The sequence below is a fragment of the Condylura cristata genome, unplaced genomic scaffold (assembly GCF_000260355.1).
Source record: "Condylura cristata isolate star-nosed mole 26May11 unplaced genomic scaffold, ConCri1.0 scaffold00001, whole genome shotgun sequence".
NCBI lineage: Eukaryota > Metazoa > Chordata > Mammalia > Eulipotyphla > Talpidae > Condylura > Condylura cristata.
The window spans coordinates 45200494-45221693 of NW_004567102.1; the positions used below are offsets into that span (position 1 = coordinate 45200494).

At 44.5% G+C, this 21200-nt stretch overlaps 1 protein-coding gene across 4 annotated transcripts in view; it reads right to left on the reverse strand.

The window, feature by feature from the left end:
* The window catches only part of FAXC (failed axon connections homolog (Drosophila)), a 61631-nt gene that overhangs the window by 22295 nt on the left and 18136 nt on the right, over positions 1–21200 (reverse strand). For all 4 annotated transcript variants that reach the window (XR_001145251.1, XR_001145250.1, XR_001145252.1 and 1 more), the window contains exons 3-4: positions 20729–20925; positions 11953–12176 (exon numbers count right to left, since the gene is read on the reverse strand). Coding sequence is in view for 1 of the 4 variants with exons in the window: in XM_004673717.1 (XP_004673774.1) it covers positions 11953–12176; positions 20729–20925 (421 nt within the window). In the remaining 3 variants the exon portion in view is untranslated. The remainder of the gene's footprint in view (positions 1–11952; positions 12177–20728; positions 20926–21200) is intronic.

The following is a 21200-nucleotide window of genomic DNA, read 5'->3' on the forward strand; positions in this document are numbered from 1 at the left end:
TGATAATAGTCCTGCTAGAATCAGAAGGAGTAGTAATAATAGTCTTTGGAGAGACTGAAAGACAAGATACCACTTCTCAGAGATGTAAAACTTTTTATCTAAATAGCCTGAGGCAACTGAGGTTCAGTGCTTGCCATCACCATGGCAGCAGCAGAACTTTTCATCTGCTGACAACCTGGGTTCCAGCTTCACAACTCTGCGGCAGCTGAAGGAAGTGCCTATGGGAGTGAGGGGGTTGAAGCTTGGTAGGTATATTTATTATTGATAGCTACATAGCAAATTCACCCAAAATTTAGCAGTTTCAAACAGATATTTATTGACTCACAACATTTACTGTCTCACAATTTCTGTGTCAAGATTCCAGACAGTGTTATTTGGGTGTCTCTGGGCTAAGGGTCTCTCACAGCCTAATCAAGATGTCAGCTTGAGGGCTCCCTGGTGGCGCAGTGGTCAAAGTCTCAGCAACATGATGCTGTCGGCAGGCACTGCAGCTTGAGTTCAATCCCCAGCCAAGGAGCTGACTGACCCACATGGCACAGAAGATCTCTCCTATCTAGCCTGCTGCTCCCCTCAGCAGTGTATTTCAGGAGACCCTCCTGTTCTGTTCCCCACTGTCTCTGGTGAATCCTTTCAGCCTCCCACACACACCTCCAGGCTTATGAGAATAAATAAATAAATCTCCACCCCCCCAAAAAAAAATGTCAGCTTGACTTGGACGGATCTCTCCCCCAACTCTCTCACTTTCTGTTAACAGGACTGAGATCCTCATTGGCTCTTGGCCAGAAATATCAGTCCTTTGGCATGTGGACCTCTGCACAGAGCGGTTCACAATAGAACTGACATTCATCACTGCATACACTCTGAAAAGCAAGAATAGAGGAGAATGCCTCACAGAAGCTGCTGTCCATTTGCAACCTCTTAGGAGGAACGGTCCATTGCTTCTGCCATGTTTGATTTGTCAGAAGTAAATCAATATGTTCCACCTACACTCAAGGGTGGGGATTTCACTAGAGGATGAATACCAGGAGGCAGGCACATGGGTGGCCATCTTGAGGCTGCCTATTATAGGAGGAAAATATTAGAGCTACTAGAACTCAAAAGTATTTTGAGCTTAAATCCTAAAACTCAAAAGTATTTTGAACTTAAATGTCATGACATTTGTAATTTACTTTTAATACTTCCACACCAAAAAAAAAAAAAAAGAATAGTCAAAGCAAATATGATGACATATTAGCATCTTTTCTATTGAAGTCATGGTAAAATTGCTGAACTATCCAATTTTCTGAGTGCTTGCAAATTTTCATAATAAAAAAAAATCAGAACCACTGATCTCCTTCACTAATATTGAGTCACAGGGGGAAATTGTACCAAACATGCTCAATCTTAAATCATAACATTTAATGGACATACCCCAATGTTTAAATGGACAATGCTAATCATCCTCATTTAAAAGGTAAATGAACTCAGCTGCCTGAGGGGCTTATTTAGTACCTAAATGCCCTGATGGTAATCAAATGGTTTTCTTGTGAAAGTTTCTTTTATTCTAAACATTTGGGAGTGAAACCCTGAAAACTTAAATACAAAATCAAAATCAGTTTTCTCCAGTAAGAGGAAAGAGCTAGAATACTCAGAAGATAGAGACCAGATTGCTTCTGTCAGAATTCTATCAGCCAATTTGTGATGATAAAAAAGCCATAAAGATTTCCAAGAACTCAGCACTGATTAGCATTGAATTTTATTCTGCTAGAAGTATTTTTTTTTCATAAGTAATCATATATTTTTACCAATTGAAATGCAAACAATGAAAATGGAAAAGAAATGAGCCAAACTATGAGCCACCACCCTCTGGTTCCCGTAAGAATGCAAACACTTTACCACCAGCATCGTGAGCGAGCGACTGAGGTAAGGTTATCTGGGCCTCTAGGCCAGCAGCCCTCCCACTTCCCTCTGCAAAGCTGGATGAAGAGGATGCAAACAGAACTGATGCTCTGCGTATCTGATCTAATGATCCTCTCCATTAGTGAACGTGAGCAATTTAGAGTTACTTAAGAGTTATTGAATAACACGTAAAGACCTTTCAAAGTAAACCTTCCACTTTAGTCTTTAAGTATCGGACTCCTGGATCAACTCGTAATACAAGAACCAAATCAATACAGATAAAAATAGATTTTTGGTTTCCAAGGCAAATTATTACTAACCTAGCAGGTGATTTTAACAAGCCACCAATGCAGCTATATATATATATGTATGTATGTATGTATGTATGTATGTATGTATGTATGTATGTATATAAGTTGAACAGGAGCGCAAGAAAAACATGGCTAAGTCTGAGATGCATCCCTCACCTGTATGAACCTCAATTGCTTTTCCCATCTGTACAATAATTAGCTCTCAGGAATGCTGTAAAACCACAACATCTTCATGATGTTTGTTTTAAAAAAGTGTCTAGGGGCCTCGCTGGTGGCCTAGGGTTAAATCTCAGCGCTATCACCACTAGGGCCTGAGTTCAATCCCCAGCAAGGGAGATGATCCACATGGCACAGCAGAACTCTCCTGTCCCACCCACTGCTTCCCTCAGAAGTGCATTTCAGTCAATCTGCCTGTTGTTCTCCCCACTCTGTCTTTAATGAATACGCTCAACCCCCACACCTCTGGCCTACACCCCAGTTCTTGTATACATAAATAAATAAATCTAAAATAATAGTATCTAAAATGTAACCCCACAAAAAACCCTGTAGTCTTTGTAACAGGGTTTTCACGTGGAAAGGAAGAAGGACTAGTTAAGTTCCATACAGAAGGAAACAACCAGTTCATCCTCTGCAAAATTGCAAAGCAGGCCCAGTTTGTTGTGAATTTTATCACTTCATTTATAAAAAAAAAAAAACTATAATTTTCTCCTTTTAGTACCTGATACATCAAGACAGTCACTTCATGTGACTTTCCTTAGCTCTTCACCCATTCAGTCTTCCCCCCAAGCCAGCCCTCTGTCCTCCTACCCTGTATTAGATCACAGACATATTCAAATCACCTGCTAAATCTTTTTTCAAAGATTTATTTTTATTTCTACATACAAGAACAGGCCACAGATCCAGGAGATGAGAGGATTCACCAAAGACAGAGTGGGAAGCAGAACAGGCAGGTCCACTGAAATACCCTGCTGAGAGAAGCTCTCCTCTCTAGACATTGAATATAAAACTATGAAATCATTAAAACTGGAGAGAACCCTAAGTCCCACATGTCAAACATCTCACCGCCTATGAAAAGGCCTATATGCTGTCCTGGAAGTAATCACCTAAACCGCCTGGGGTCATTGCAAAGCAAGGCAGCCCCACCAACCATCTTGCCAGACAAGCCCTCCCTCACCCCCAATCAGGGGCAAGTCTGATTAAAGGGCTGCCTTACCCGGAGGTGTAGCTGTTGTCATTTCCCCACACATACACCCTCCTGTGTCCTCCTCTCCACTCCCTAAATCTGTCCATCAGCTGCAGCAACGTCTGAATTACTCAGCACCTTCAATACTGAAAAAAGCTGACTTTCTCACCTTTTCAGGCAATCATTCCCAGTAGCCTCAATTCCTCCCATGAAATTATTTTGCAAACAACCCTCTTCGTAACCACTCCTCTCTTGGCCACTGGCGTGTTAAGAGATGGACCCCAGAACTAAACACTGCACCCCTTTGTTCAACAAACTCTTGGCAGATAACTATTGTGTGCCAAGCACTGGGTAAAAAGCCCTAGAAACAAATGAGTTCACCAGGCATGGCACAAAATCGAACTCAGTCAAACCAGGGTCAAAACTACTGAGAAAAGGTGCAGAAAAGGCACCAAGGAAGAAAAATACCAGTACCTGATACTAGGACAGGTTTGCCAGTCACACCCTGGGATAAAGTTCCAGAAAGGTTCCCCTGAAGAAACAACTTTCAAGTTGAGCCCCTACGCTCTGAGTAAACAGGCTAGGCTTGTATTAGTGTCTTTGGGAATCCATCACACAGGTGACACTGAGTGCAAACAGCTAAAATCCTAAGTCTGCTCTCACATCTGTCCCCAGCCTATACTTGTGCAATTTAATTTGCAGACCTGTGTACAGAATTTGACATTAATCCCCATTAGATTTTGTCTTGTTAAGGTTGACAGTTTGGATTCCCAACTTTTTAGCTATCATTCAAGCCATGAAGGTTGTCAACAGGTGACTCAGAAAAGCTGAGAGTCCCTGGAGAGCTCTCTTGTGGTGATGCCAATCCATTAATCAGCACTATGAGGACAAAGTTCCTCCATGAGACACAAATCTACCACAATCTAATCCAGGGGTTTTCAACCTTTTTTCTCTGTAGGTGAAATTATCACACAAATGGGGCAGATTTCTAATATGTGAACAGTGACAGAGATGTTGCTCTAGATGGGGCAGGGTGGAGGGGCCCTCAAAAAACCTGGGTGCCGCCACACACATCCATAAAGCCGGCTGTGAAAATCAGCTAACCCACAAAAATGTCGTAAGAAATACTCTCCTATGGCTTGCAGCTACCAAGAGGGTGATCTGTACAATAAGAAACTCCAGCAAATCAAGAAGACACAGTAGTCACTAGTAGGGATGATTGGTTCATAATGAATCAGTAATTGTCCTTCATGAAAATCAATTACCAATTTAATACTTTAGTATCTTATTTAACATCAAAATCTTCTTTCCCTCTCTGAGAAGTAGAAACAATGTGCTTTTTACAATTCCTGATGTTTTTTCCTAGCCTCCCCATTTTTGAAAGATTACAACTGGAGTTCCAAAGATTACATGGGTCATTTTTCACATCCTAGGATAATGTTTGAGTCTAGAATCTTGAGCACTGCTAGATTAAAGCATTTTGAAAGCAGAGGTCATTCTCACTCAACTTTATTTCTCAGGAGCCGAGTATAAGATCTGATGCATAACTGAAGTGACAATAATATTCAAATAGTGTGCCTGTTGATCTGTTGGATGTTCAAAATATTGAAGTGTGTTCTTATATCCTTCCCCTTAGTTAAGATCTCAATTCAACTTACACATACAAAAGCAAATTAGGGGCCCTCCCTGGTGGTGCAGCATGTTAAAGCACAGCACTAAGAAGCTAAAGCCACTTGAGCATGAGTTCAATCCCTGACCCCAGAGGTGATCCACATGGCACAGCAGACCTCTCCTGATCCATGGGCTGCTCCCCTCAGCAGTATACTTCATCAGTCAGGCTGTTCTGCTCTCCACTCTGTCTCTGATGAAGCCTCTCACCACCCCCGCACCTCTGGCCTGCACCCCAGTTCTGCATGCATAAATAAATCTTTTTTTTTTAAAGCAACTCTAATTTGCTGCTTTTTTTTTTTAAGATTTATTTATTGGCCCTCCCTGGTGGCGCAGTAGGTTAAAGTGCAGCACTCAGAATCGAAAGCCACTTCCACATGAGTTCGATCCCTGCCTGCCCCAGAGGTGATCCACATGGTGCAGCAGACCTCTCCTGACCCACCCGCTGACTCTCTCTCCTTGTTGTTACTTAACTTCAGAGTATCCTTTGCAGTAATAATCTTCAGGTTTATCTGTGACCAAAAAGAACTAATTAAATTGGATCACTCGTTCTAGAGAAACATGCAAATTATTCACAAATGATCTACAAGTAAGCACTGAATATACCAATTTCTTTGTGATATAATTAAAACTTCAAAGTCCCTGTCTGAAAGAAAATAGGGGTAAAGAGGAGGGCCCAGAAAGACTGCTTAGAATAACTTCAGTGGCTCATTACCCTCTCAAACAAAATCAGGGACCAAAACATTCAAGCTAAGATTTCAATGTTCCAGTATTGTAAGCCTCTTTATAGAGAAATGTCGGCCATATTTTTCTTAGGAAGAAAGCCCTAAAAATTGAATTATTTACTGAACTTTATGACCTTTGAAACTATGAAACTCAGCCTCAGAAAGTATGATCTCGTTTTTACTCCAACCCGCAAAATATGTCAGTGCCTCCTCTATACTCTCGCGAATATTGCATATTATTTAAAATATCAAAACAGGCCCTCCCTGGTGGCGCAGTGGGTTAAAGCACAGCACTAAGAATCTAAAGCTGCTTCCGCATGAGTTCGATTCCCGCCTGCCCCGGAGGTGACCACATGGCGTGGCAGACCTCTCCTGACCTGCCCGCTGCTCCCCTCAGCAGTGTACTTCGTCGATCTGCCTGTTCTGCTCCCCACTCTGTCTCTGGTGAGGCCTCTCGCCGCCCCTGAGCCTCTGGCCTGTACCCCAGTTCTGTATGCACAAATAAATAAATCTTTAAAAAAAAAAAATATCAAAACAGGCCTCCCTCATTGTGGAGGAGGTAAAGTCTCAGCACTATGAAGCTACTGCCATGAGTTTGATCCCCAGGGAAGTGACTGACAGGGCTCAGCAGACCTCTCCTGTCTTAACCTGCCGTTCCCATCAGCAGTGTATTTCAGTAGACTATCCACCTGTTCTGCTCCTCACTCTGTCTCCGGTGAATCCTCTCACTACCCACAATTCTGGCCTACACCCCAGAAATAAATCCTTAAAAATAAATAAAATATCAAAACAAAGCAGCTAATTTAACTGACAAAGTGTCTCATGTTTAAATTTTCATTGCTATTACACTGCTATATTTAATAACTAAAGAGGCTGAGTTATTCTAAAGGTTAGGCTGAGAACTAAACATCACTTACTGAGTCTTTTCTCCACTGATTCAAAAGGCTGCCTGTCTCATATATTTCACATTCACCATGTGTCTGTCTTGTATTAATTTCAAACTCAGAACATCCACAGCTGAAATTCAGGAACTTCCCCTCTTCTCCAGGGCTCTCCAATTCTGTGACTCACCACTTAGTTTCCTAAGTCAAGAATTTGGTTACTCTAACCCCTGTACCGCTCCATCACTCTCCCCTCCCCCATCACACACACACACATCATATCACTGAATTTCAGCTGATCCCACAGTCCCAAAGTCATATTATATTTCCTGGACTCCAAGACCCCCAAATCCACACTTAACCCCACCCCACTAAACATAAATGAGGTCACACCACTTGCTTATTTCCTATCTCTAATGACTTCCAATGCTCTTAGAAACAGCCGAAAATAATTTATGGACATGCAAGGCCTATGTGTTGTAGCCCCTGCCTACCTCAACCTCATGCCACACTTCTATTTTTTTTTTAAAGATTTATTTATTTATGCATACAAGAACTGGGGTCAGGCCAGATGTGCAGGGGTGGTGAAAGGATTCACCAGAGACAGAGTGGAGAGCAGAACAGGCAGATGGACTAAAATACACTGCTGAGGTCCAAGCATCAACCTGCCCTCAAACCCCTACACACACAGGGGTTCAATTTTCTTTACTTACTCTTAGCTTTAAGAAAGTTGCATTCCAAAGTCATCAATCATGTGTTATAAATAATACACCACCAGGCAAGGCATATAAAGCCACAAAAAGGGGGCCTGGCAGCAACCATAAGCCAGAGCCCAAAGAGCGAAGCCCTTGCACCATACCAACCAACCCCTCTTCCCTAATCTGTTTCTTACTGGAACCCAGTTTCCTCTTTGGGATGAGTTCACTAGGCCCAGCTATCTTTTTCTGATAAGCAAGAGGAGTAGGGGGCTCTGCAAACCAGCACCCCCACCTTCCAAAGCTCTCTTACCCACTTAAAGGCATTCCAGAGCCATAGGTGCTGTACCTCTACCTAGACACGCACCCTCCCCGAGTCCCAGACTTTCACAGTTCACACAGTCCCGGCCTGCATGGCTACTTTTGCTCCAGGTAGGGCTTTCCTTCCAGGCTGAGGGATGGAATTGCAAAGGCATTTCCAGGTAAGAGGGGGCTAGAGATTTCCTATTATTAATACTGATTTTAATCTCCTACATATTATTTAACTAAGAACTAAGTGATCAAACAACTATACACCTGAAAAAAAATTTCAGTGCAACAGCAAGATACAATCATTCTGCGATGCTGTACCACACTGGAAATACAAGGGCTGCAAAGAGTAACATGAAGCACACATGGCGAGGGACTCAGTTTCTGCCCAAGTCTGCATTTCTTTTTCTTTTATTAAATAATAAACGGTCAAGTTCACACGTTGATAGTTATTAAAATAACCAACAGATTTGGTTCTTTGACATGTGCCAACTTGAGTCAACAAAGACTCTAAAATTTAAGCCTCCCTGAGCCATTTTATAACTCAACAGGAGATGTCAGGCTGGGGGCGGGGCAGGAAGCGCCCTGCATTTATTAGTCAAGTACAATTGGCTGGAAATTGGCCTGTTTTTCCACTTACAAATTCCACTTTATTACTTGGCACTTTCAATAGCAGCTTCCAAGGCGATCATTTCTCCTCTTCAGCCTGGAGTTTTAACACATCTCCTTCTTAGGGGAACCAGCCTCCTAGGAAGAGTAGAGCTCAACTCACAAACCCAGGAAACATGTACCAGTGAAAATAGTCCATGTATTTAAACCCGTACTCAACCTTCAGAAGCAACATCATAAAACATTTTAAAATTACATTGGAGACTACATTTAACTTGCCAGTTAAAGTTTGGCAACTTTAGAAATACCTTAAAAGAAAAATCCTGACACATTACGAGTTCTTCACTTTACATCACAACTGATAAGCAACTTTGGTTATTGTTGGGTCAGAAAACGGCACGTGTCTGCAGCTGTTCCTAATGGGTTTGATCCGAATTCCACTTCTAACTCCTGTGTACTACTCTCTCTGTGCCCGGAGGGCTCCATGGGCCTCACGGGTGGTGGTACTTCAGCTCTGTTCTGGATTTCACCTGCTCACCTCACCTTTCTCACATGTCTAATGGCCACAGCTGCAGATCTTTACATTCTTGCAGACCCCAGTTATACATTTCTTATTCTCTTTGTTTTCCCTCCACCTCAAGATCATACCTGTACATTTGGGGTTAATAACAGAAGAGAAAGATAAAAAAGACAGAGGTCAAAGCAGAATTTTGGCTGGTGAGTAATATCCATTTTCCTTGCACAACTAAGCATATAGGATCACATTGGTGAATACTTAGTAAGCAAATAAATAAATAATGGTACTATATTAAGAGAGAGAAAGTCAAGTTGGGAAAGTGTGTGTGTGTGTGTGTGTGTGTATACAAATACATATATGGCTCAAAGTAAGCATAAAATATTGGGAAGATATGTACCAAGAGGTTAACTGTAGCAAATGACAATTTATAAGATTAGAGCAACTTTTCTTCTCTGTACTTTACTGAGACTTCCCAAATTTCTACAATTATATAACAAATTTACAAATCGAAAGTATCCTTTCACAAAATCACAGATATTTTCCAGACAACAATGTTCCTAATGAAGCTGAGTCAGACACAAAATGAGAGTGATAATAGTGAATACTAAGTTAGCATTTATTCTGTACCAGACACTGCAGTTAACTACATAAATTATCTCACTTAGTCTCCACACACTATTGACTAAGGACTGTATTCTTCTGACTCCCACTATGCAGATGAGAGAACTTAACTATGAAGTCACATGGTGTTAGGAAAGCGCCCAAGGCACATGACCCCAGAGCTCCCTCTCTCATAGACAGGCCACTAGGCTTAGAGCCTCCATGCTGCTGCACCCCAAACCTAACCCTTTCATTCTTGATTGTTATGTCTCCCACACTCTGTTTGAGCACATTTCCCATGCTCCTTTTGGGAAGGGGCTGGAACCAGACCATGTGAGCACTTCCTTCATGAGGTGATTAGCAGAGTCCAAGACATAAACAGTATCTGTGTTAAACACACCCACCTTCCAAAGTGGGGTGTTAACATTCAATAATGTAAAAGCCACTCTTAGGTCACAGGCCCAAAACAAAACAGGCCACGAAGTAAGAGTTGTGCCTTGCCCACTCCTAGTTATAGGCTCATCAACTCCTGCTGGACTTAAGGTACTGAAGGTGGAACATTCTCTGATCCATCCTTTATCTCCAGCTCCTAGCACATAAATGGTATTCAATCATTGGGAGCAACTAAATAGCTCAGATACATCCCTGGAAAATTTCCCCAAACTTTGAATGATGCCAACAAAAAGTCATTTTGCATTTTGAATCTCTTAGGCTTCTGCTGATTGAAAGTAAGCTATGTCCCCAGGAGAGAGGGACATAGTCTTTTTTGCCTCCTTTAGTAAGAAAAACTCTCCCTCCCCTGAACAGACTAAAGCACTTCCCTGAGAGGGTCAGCACTTCCCTGAGAGGGTCGATGCCTCCTAGGGCCAAACAGGACAGAACTCCCACAAAACCCAGCTTACCCCACAGCCCACTCAGCTTCTCAGGCAGAAAATCACCTAGACAAGTGATGCTGTTTGGAATAATTGCCAGGGACCCAGCCCACCTGTAAGTGACTCATTTACCTGCCACCCACCATACCATGAGACCGTGTTTTCTAATAATAATACTAGAGAAACACCGACATTATCATCATTATTCTTGCCTTCACCCACTTCCTGGGTCTCCCCTCCAGAAGTGCTCCCTCAGCGATCATCACCCCTCCCTTATTAAGGAGCCAATGCTGTTAAGCTGTTAGAGCTGAGAAACTTTACTGGCACCATCTCTGGCTTCACTTTGGGGATTCTCAGCACCTGTCAGGGTTCCCAACAGCATGGGCCGGTGAGAAAGGGGAGGAAGCCCAGAGCAGACCAGAGGAAATGGCCTGCCGACCGCCTGCTCAGTGCTGCCCGATGGCCAACCTCAGGCTCCACAGGAATGAGACAAACTTGCACCTTGGAAGAGCCAATGATCCAGTTCTTATCCCCAGGCTGGCAGGCTCACGGCCCAGGGAGAGCCAACTGTTTAGCTGGAATCTCGAGGCAGGAAAATGCTCTTGTCCCAGTTCAAAGGCAGCTGGCAGAAGGAATTCTTTCTAGGGGAGACTCAGCCTTTTTTGTTCAGGCCTCAACTCACTCCCTCCCATCGGTATTAGGGGGATCCACCTGGGCCCAGAAAGGCAAAGCACATATAGACTGCTCGATCTGCAGGTCTGGCAGCACTTTCAAATGTCTGTGAAACAGGAGGCTCATCAGTATCCAAACCTCCCCCCCCCCACACACACACACACAAACACCCCAGAACAATCCAAGACCTGATACAGACCTAGACTTCAGGGAAGAAGTTACACCCAGCACAGCCAAAGGTACCCAGGGAAGACAACGAAATCCTTCCCAGACAAAACAGCAGCCCCAAAGGACTAGAAGTTCTTCCTGATCAAGTGGAGGGCGCGGCTCCTACCGCCAGTATCCCCAGGAGAGGTCAGCAGGTCACACACACAAGCTCCTGGAGTCAGCGAACCTGTTTATGAACTGCCTTAGGGAGACTCATCTGTCTGCCCAGAGTCACTGACTGAGCCCAGACACTCCAGCCAAGCAGGTGGGGGGGAGGTGTCACTCTGCCCTCAGCATCCTCTGCGCTTCTATTCCAGTGATTTAAATCCATGGTGTGCCACAAATACAAAATTTGAAGAGTAATAAAGTACAAGTAGGATGATTACAAAATGGACTGAACAGGCAAGGAAGTGGCACAGGACCAACCAGCGCGCAAAGGTGGGCCATGGCTCCCTCACCTCGATGCCCATGTGGACACGGTCACACCTTCTGAGCAGATGTCCCTTAGCAGCTTTTCATCCAGGCGTTTATCATTAAAGAGCCGCCCTGCGCCAGATCACCCCTGCCTGCACCAGATCACCCTTGGCTCGCGACCCACTCAAAAGTCCCACAGCACTGACCACAGCAATACTGCACACTACACAGCCACGTGCTAGTGAGCCGAAGAAACAAGGGGCTACAAAGAGGTGACATGGTGAACGCTGGGCCTCCCACCCGCACAGGGAGGCAGAGAAACCAACCAAACAAAAGCTGGCGTTAGCAAGCTAACAGCGCTAATCATGCAAAGAGGAAGGGTGCAAAGAGAAAAGAAGGCGTGTACGTTACCCAACAGCCCCGCTAAGGACCGCATGTCCTTCTCCATCAGCATGTAAATCTCCTCCTCCGAGAAGCGGCCAATGCCGTGGCCGTGCATCTCGCGCTTCACAATTCCTTTCGTTATGTGGCACACGACCCACCTCAGCAGGTTACTGAAAGGACCACCACCTCTCAGAGAGAGCATCTTCCGGGTCTCACTGAGATTGTCCACCCACTGGCAATAAGCTAACGTCCTGCAAGTGTGCGGAAACAAGTTACTGCGGTGCGTTAGATACATACCAGCTCCACAGAATCAGCTCCCAGGAGTCTCAGAACTTCGCACGCCCAGAGGGACTGGGTCGTGGCAGCTTTTCCAGGGAGCCATGTACACAGGCTGAGACCACAGCAAGCTCCAGTCTGTGCTGTTCCAGGCCCAGATCAAGATGCCAAGGTACACCCTCCGCCAAGCCTCTCCCTACCTCAGACCCTCCATCTCCTGCCCTCCAGGGCCTTGCTCTGCCGGCTGTCTCCAGAGAAGGCCAGCGGAAAGCCCTTTTAAAAGATTTTCAGCAGAATGATGAGTATCTGAGTTGGGGCACAGGGGAGGTGTCAGCAGTGATTGGCGAGTCGGGATCAGTCTCTGTCACATTCACAGTAATAGTTGCAAGGTAACGCTCCGTGTTAATCAAGCTGCAAATTTTTGCTTTGCACACTTGGTGGACACATCAAAGAGACTATCTTGAAAAAGAAAATGTTTTACTGTTTTGACAGGGCTAGGAACTAGAAAAACCTGTGCATGTTTACTGTAAACCTACAAACTATAAATAATATGTGGGCAATTCAATCTCCAGAAAGTCAACTCTGCTTTGGCTCCATCTGGAGGACGTGGAGGGAACACACACTAGCCGAACTGGTGGAATCATTTCTCCCGCTGTGTGGCGCGTGCGATGAACTCGCCCATCCAGGTGCTTCTGTACCTGGGGCCAGCAAGCAGCTGCTCACCATCAACGAACAGAGATGGCCACAACAGCCAGGCCTCTGCTGAATTTGATCCCCAAATCTGTACCTTTGCAGGACTGCTTATAGTTAGCAGTATTGGCAGATAGAAATGAAAGGGTTTCCTCCTGAAGGTGGAGGCCGGAGGGTCCTGGCATACGATAGTTTTATTTTTTCCTCACAAAGGAGCAATGAAAGATGCTCCAGTAGCCATGCGTACTCCTAGTGCTGGTGGATGAGGAGTAGCAGCCACGTGGGGAAAAAAATCAGAAAAATATTTTTAAGAGAAAACACGAGGATGGCAGTAAATCATAAAAAAAAAAAAGCAATAAAGGGCCATCCATTTTGTTCATTTCTACATTCTTTTTTTTTTAGAATTCTGTTGTAAAAAATGAAAATAAGGAAGAAAAACATTCTCTTAACATTTTTAAGCATTTCTAATTTTTATTTAAACATTCTACCACTTCTTTCAACATACTTTCTTCACTGCCACCACTTCTTTAAACCTTTTTTAAAAAGACATACATGTTCTGCTAGAAAACTTTGTGTACCTCTTTTTCATAGGTCTGTCATATATAAAGTATTCAAGAGTCAAGAAATGTATTTTGCTAAGAGAGAAGAGTGCTTTACAGTAGAGACCGACTCTCTCGTGTAGACAGAGCAGTCAATAGGGACTTTCTGCACTAAATGTCTCACACTTGTCCTAGTAGATTCTCTATAAACATGCAAACTACTTTTTTACTTGCTCTTCTTACAGCTGCAGTCATTCTCATATTCCACTAGAACAATTTTCATATTCCATTAGAATAATTCAGCACTTTGATTCTAATTGTACTAGATCTAAATTCACAATAAAAAGGCTACTATCTTTGATAATTCTGGAGGAAATGATCTCAGAATAAAACTAAATTACCCTAAGTTAAATGAGACTGGGTAATAATAGCATCCAGGAGGCATCTACAGCATAAAAATGATGCGTATGGTAACTCTAAAATAACAGATTGATGTGGGGGAAAAAAATACATTCTTTGCAGACAAATGACCTGGGTTTTGTCCAACTCATGACTGATCTTGAAAGATGGCAGGGACTCATGGGGAGGCGCAGACACCTGATGCCAAAAGCGCCCGGCTTTATTTTGAATACAAAGAACCACCACTAAAAAGTTTTAAGCAGACAAGAAATGAACCAGATGGTGGTGCTGTGTGGAGGATGGTGATGTGAATCTGGAAGGCCTGGGGCAGGAGAAACTGGCAGAGGAAGACAGACTAGAAGGCCACAGCAAGGCCAGACAAGAAATGCTTCACTGAATGAAGGCGCTAGCAGCGGGAAGTCTGTGCAGGCATGCCCAGGCAAATTCTGAGCTATGAGAGAAGGTCCTCTGACAAATCTGGAATTGTGTCCTAAGAGCAATGAGGTATTTTTCTCCCAGGCTGATGGTGCACTGACTTTGGCATGCACAAGGTAGAGAACAGTCAGATGATGAGAGAGTTAGCCTGTTGCATTCAAAGGTCCCGTAGACCCCAAGGGAAGAAGTCCAGATGATTAAGAGCTCAAGACAAAAAATTTGTGGGCAAGAGCACGATAGTGACAGTTTTAAGTCATATAAGGAAGTTTCTAGGGCAAGGATTCATATGGGGGAACCATAGTTCAAGGCCAAGAAAAATAATGAGAGGGCAAGGCTGGAGACCAAGCTCAGAGAAAAGTAGGGGTGCCCCTTCACGGAGATGGAGAGCTTTGCTGAGGGCCTGCCGCGTTCACCCCGATGAACTCTGCGCAGCAAGAACAGGGCCTGTGCGGAGCAGAGACTACAGTGGCCGGGAAGGAAGCTAGCGGGCTAGTGGAGCAGGGGCCACTGGGAAAGGCAGCTCTGGATCACAGAGCCGGGCGGGAAGGACACCCCAGCAGGGCAAAGGTATAAGGTTCCTCTCCTATGTGGCAGGTTGAATGCAGAGCACAGAAGGACCACTGGGTTGATTCAGGACTTTGTAGCTACAAGTGAACTGTTTGATCTTCCTCTTCGTTCTCCTGCCCTGCTCCTGGCTTCATTCCTCTTATCCCCGCAGTCTGATATTTTCAACCAATCTGAGGGAAGAGAAACAAATGAAGGGCAGCCAGGGTCTTCAAGGCCGAAGCCCTATGCATGTGTATAACCTTTAAATACCAAAGGAAATGGGTGTTTGATGGAGTTCCAAATCAGTTATGACAGGCAGAAGACAGTGTTCATATGTGCTTCTGTATCTGACAGCCAAGAATGCATCTCCTCTCACAACAAAGCTTTATGAAAACTGCCCACATGTTAGAAGCACCCACCACCCTCTCCCTGCTCCACAGAAACTACTCTCACCCAAGTCAACAATCTCCCCTTGTTAACAAAATCCAAATAGACCTGCTTTCTGGAACTCTGTAGCATCTGACACTGTCGATCTCCTCCTAAGAAGTCTCCCTTAGCTTAGATGTCTCTACTGCCTTCCTCTCACCTCTTACATGCTCCCAACCATTTTTTATCTTGACTTCTCTGATCTTCTAGCTTCACACTGATGGGCTGATCTAATTCACACTCCTGACTCGAGATCAGTGGCTCTCAAACCGACCTGCTGCCCGACCTCTGTCCTGAGCCCCATCAACACGTATAAGGCACGTGCGGACCACAAACCACCCTTGCCAGAAGCAGACTCACCATCTCACCACCATTCCCTTCAGAATTGCTTCTCCTCAAGCAAGAAAAGAGTTCATATCCACTGCCCCCTCCCCAGCCCTCGCCTCACTCCTGCCAGTCGCCCCCCTCGAATCTGTCCTCTCCAACCCACACGGTAGCCCAGGCCATCACCATGTCTCAACCCCAAACACAGTGGCCTCTGCACCGTTCTCCTGAAATCCTCTCAAGGCCCTTCCAAATCCATTTGCGAGGCAGCCAAACAAAGCTTCCTGAAACACAAATCTAATCGTATCACACTGCTTCTTGGGGGCATTAACTCCCCACAGCTCCTTAGGAGGCCATGGCTGCTCGGACCCTCCTGTGGCCTGGCGCCCAGCACTGCCTCCCCTGCTCCAGCCACACATACCCCACGTGCCTTCCAAAAGGCCTCTTTCTTGTCGTCAAGCTTTTGTTCCCTCTCTTGAATACCCCTTCTGCCTAGCCTCTGTACTTCTGACTCTCCCTGGTTCTGTTGTGAAGCCATCCCACAGAAGCCTTGCCTCATCTCCCCTAAGGTGCTCGCTGCCATGCCTCAGCTCCTCAAGCTCCCCTGCCAGTGCAGACCATTATGACCATTATGAAGGCCTGATGTCTCCTCCAGTCCGTGAGCCGTTTGACGACAGAAACAGCATCATCTCCCCTGCAATTCCCACATCTTCCCAGCTCACTGCCTCACCACTAGTCGTCATTTATTCATTGAGTTTACTGAAAGGATGAATTATTGATTGAAAGAGAAGACTTTCCTTCCCAGCCAGCTACTACTGAGAAGTGCTTCTAAGGGTGATGCTATTTGAACTGAACGATGGGAAGAGAGACGAGCCATGGATGTAGGTGAAGCTGCCCCTTTCTCTTCTGGGGTCCGTCTCGGCTCTCTCCACTGAGAAGAGGCCAACTGTATAGGAATCATGAATTATTAACCTGCAGACAGGGAGGCCAATCTGGAAACCAGACTGAGCTGAGCAATTAAAATAACTTATCACTCTGAGAGCTTCTCTCAGGAAGTTGATACAGTTTTATCGCAGCTGATATATCTTGATCTCTCCTGCAAAGTGAGGTCAAAGAGTTTTGGAGTTTTTTAAGATTGATTACCTTGGAACAGACGAATAAGCCCTGCTCAAGCATTTTTAAAAATGATCAAGAAGGCCCTCCCTGGTGGCGCAGCGGGTTAAAGCACAGCACTGAGAATCTAAAGCCGCTTCCGCATGAGTTCGATTCCCGCCTGCCCCGGAGGTGACCACATGGCGTGGCAGACCTCTCCTGACCCGCCCGCTGCTCCCCTCAGCAGTGTACTTCGTCGATCTGCCTGTTCTGCTCCCCACTCTGTCTCTGGTGAATCCTCTCACCGCATCTCTGGCCTGTACCCCAGTTCTGTATGAATAAATAAATAAATCTTTAAAAAAAAAATGATCAAGAAGACAGGAAGGGCAAGACAACCCTTAATACCTTAATGAAGATATCTCTTAACATCTCCCTTGCCCTGGCCCTCAGCAGAAACCAACACTGGGAAGCTGCAAACTACGTTTGATGAATGAAGCCTAGAGTGTAGTCTTCCCACAAGGAAATGGCCTCTGTTGGTGTCTTGCTACAAGCTTGTCATCTTTACCTTGTACTCTAAATGCTCAAGGGTGCAGGGGCGTCCAACATACTTCCCAGGGTGTTGGAAAACTCTAAACACACCCACTGGTATCCACAAGGGGGCAGCATGTGACACGGAAGCCAGTGTCCACTAGTAAAATCAATTTTATTTGCATAATATGAGTCTCTCACACTTCTCTTCACACAGCCTTTCTTTAAAGGCACCTGCTCATTTAGTGAAACAAATGGGATAAGAAGCTGTTTCCGCTGTCTTCAAAAAATAGCTTTATAATATAAGTGGGGCATTATTGGATGAATCTCAAATACCAGAAAAACTACTTTTGTCGCTGAGCATGCTTTTTTGAAGAGACATAAAACAGAGCTTCAAAACTATGACATTATACCATAATGACAGCTCTCCATTTTCTTTGATTTTTCAGAAAATCATAAGTGGAGTCTTTTATGGTTTCAGACCAAAATAAACTTATCTGAAAACTCCAGATAATTGAGTCAACTGAATCTAAGTGTACAGACAGCCTTGGAGCTCATCGGTGGTCAGAATTTAACAAGCTCTCATAAAAAGATTATATTTCTAATATTTTCCTACATATTCTGCTCCCTAGTTTGGCCTCCAGTGTTCACAGATGAATATTCTCCATGTGACTTGAGTTCTAGACAGGGAAAGAAGGGAGGAGGAAGAAGGAGGTGTGTTCAGATCTTTGCCTTAGGAAATTTCTCAAGGGTCTTTCTCTCCATTGAGATTTGAGCTCTTGGGTCAAGACATTGAGCTCACTGGTGCAAGACATTGCCAAAACTTTGGAAACCTTACAAACAGAGAAACACACATCCTTCCTTCTACTACTAGGGACTGCAGGGAAGTAGAGGAATCAGAAATGTTATTTTGAAAGTTCACAGGTTACCTGCATCGTATTCAACCACCTTCACTATTTCTTCCTCAAATTAACCTTTGAATAGACACAAATAAGAAAGAGCAGCTAACCCTTTAAACTATTTTTTAATTTAGAGTTTCAGAAATAATCTTTAGAAAATTCTAGAATGACCCAAGCACCCAAGTACTTGTGGGTTTCTGGTCTGTAAAATTAAGATTCTTCCTTACCTGGTACCAGCTCCCAACTCTTCCCCATAGCCCCTCTCTTTCACCATCCATTCCTGTCCCCATGCCCCACAACCAAGTATTAGCTAAGTAGGGAAACAAAGGAAGGGAAGAGCAGAAAATGAACTTCTACTGAAGTGTAAACACGCACCCCAGAGCAAGAAGAAATGGCACATGGTTAACTGAGAATCTTACCAGATTGTTCCTTCTGACCAAATATAAATGTTATAAACCACTACAGAAATCAAAGCGTTGTAGTAAAAGAAACAGCTAAAATATAGAGCATGGGCTTCCAGGAAGCTGAGAAAGCAATAGTTCTCTACATTAATGGGCCATCAATCAGATGAGTTTGTGCTTTTCGGGGGGAGGGGGGGTAGTGGGGGCCCCGAACTGATTCTTTCTTTCCCTCCATTGAAGGGCTTAGTGCCAAAAGATTTTTCCACAAGACCAGCAGGTCACAGGCAGCCAAGAGTTCTGCTCCACCACAACCCTGTACTCTGAGGGAGAAGTATGACCATTCTCACAGGTGCTCTGAGAACAGTGACTACTCCCACTCCATCTCACTCTCTGCCTGGTCCCTGGTGTGGGAACATGTCACCTGCAGAAGACAGCGAGAGCATGGTCCTTCAAGTCAGCTCTAGAATAAACAAGGCAAGACCCAAAAGTAGAAAAGGAATAGAAAAGCAGAGTATTTCTTGAAACCTAAAGGCCAAGAACAGCAAGTTTTCATTTAAAGAGAGACAAATGGATGAAACAAGAAGGTGATAGCAAAGAAACTCCTAGAATCAGCTCCACACTGAATGTTCTCTCGGTGGAGGAGATAAAATTTACCAAGAGAGCAAAAGAGCCAAGAGTGCAAAAAAAGTGACTTAATCATTCATAATTAATCTTTGGAACAAGATCAAATTTGCCAAAATCAAGAAGAAAATCTATCAATACATAGAAAGGTGCTAAAATTCCAGATAATGGATGGAAAAAGAGAAAGACGCCCACGTCACAATGAGGGTGTCCACCGGGAGGAACCACCATGTCTGCTGGACTCAGGTATCACAACCAGTGCACACCAGGTGCAGAGCAGAAGCAAGACATCCACATGGCATGTGGGGTACTTCAGACTCGGGGAACACAGCTAGAAGTCGGACAGGGAGGCCAAAGACTCAAAGTGAAAGTGCATCTGCCCTCTTCTGGAACACAGAGAAGCTCCTGTCATCGGAGGTAAATGGACAGTGATCTCACACAGCTTGCATCCTTTACTCCACCTGTGATTTCTCTTGTGACTAACTCTTCTGTCCCTCCCTCTGGGATCTGCTGTATTTTACTTTAATTCAGCAGTTTGTAAGTGTTCAAAAGCCCAACTAACTGAAACATCTCCCTCACCTCAGGGTGTCCAGTCCAGATGAGCCCATAAGCTACATCCCATAAGCTAAGAATTTTTTATGTTTTTTAAAGGTCTGGGGAGGGAATAAATAAAATAGCATTCTGTATTAAATGAAATTCAACTATCAGTGCTTTTACTGTTCTGTGGAAAGTCAGGTTTATACTCCTGCACTTCACCTATGGCTGTGCTTGTATTACAATTGTTAACAGGGTGGTCCCAGGAAAAGGAGAGATTCCAGATCACCTGCTGCACCCAAGAAGTGTGGAGCTGAACTGGGAGGAAAAGAAGCTGGAGAGGAGACTGGGGAAGGAAAGAAGGGAGCAGGAGGGAGAGCAAGGAGACCTGTGGGGGGGGGGGGCACATGGAGCAGAGACAGGTGAAGAAGCTGCACCGGCTTTTTGGTTCTGGACTGGTTGAAACAGATGTGGGTGAGAGACCCATGGGGAGGTTAACTGTGACAGCATTTACCTTAAGTGTGATTTTGCTCTTTTCCTCCCAGACTTGTTCAGCTGTTTCTAACCCTTTTCTAAGGATCCCCACCAGGAGGTGCCTTAGACTTGTGGCAGGCTTCCGGGACCCAGTGGCCCTGGTTAAATTACCCTGTTTAGCTGGGCTTTTACCCACAAGGGGATGGGGAATTTTAGGTGTTTGATTGGAAACTCCATTTTCTCCCTTTTTTCTCTTTTCTGTATTGCACACTAATTGTATTAAAGTTCTTCTCCACGGAAGATCTTACACACTGGAGTTTGTCTTGTCTTGATGCTGTGGATGGCAGAACCTTTTTAGAGTGGGCAGGTTTGAGGGCATGAGGGACCCCTCTCGCTGCCCTGTAACAGGATGGCAGAGTTGACTAGTTACTACAGAGACATCACCTGGAGAGGCTGTACCAGCCAGCCTTCTACAGAAAATGCCCACCCCTGGTCCAGATACTTGGGAATTTAATCACAACTTTGACCACACCTTAAAAAACTTTTCACAAGGGAGGTCAAGGGAGGGGTCTGAAAAGTGAAACAGAACTGAGGCTCAACTCTGAGGAGGGGGACTCACCAGTAAAAATGCTCCTCCACCATCTTGGTGACTGCTCTGGAAACAGCTCTTTCATGGGGGCCGAGGTTTTTGTTTAAATTCACTCCAAGCTTCTCTTCCAGGAAGTCAATTATGAACTCTGTGCCAGAAACTTTTTCATGATTATATTCAATCCAAGGCATTTTCCCTTGAGCAGAGAGTTTTCCACCAAAATAGTTCTAAGCAGAGTAAATTTTAAAAAGAGAAAAGCATTGTTTTATTTAAATTTCATTGTATGATGAACAGAAACAAATTTTCTAACCATAACGTCATACTTGAATAGTGAGAAAGTGATTCCAGTGAGTGAACTCAGCCATAAATTCTTTGAAGAGAATAAATGGTTACTCCTGGGGAAAAAAAAAAAACTACAAGGCCCTCCCTGGTGGCGCAGCGGATTAAAGCACAGCATCGAGAATCTAAAGCCACTTCCGCATGAGTTCGATTCCCGCCTGCC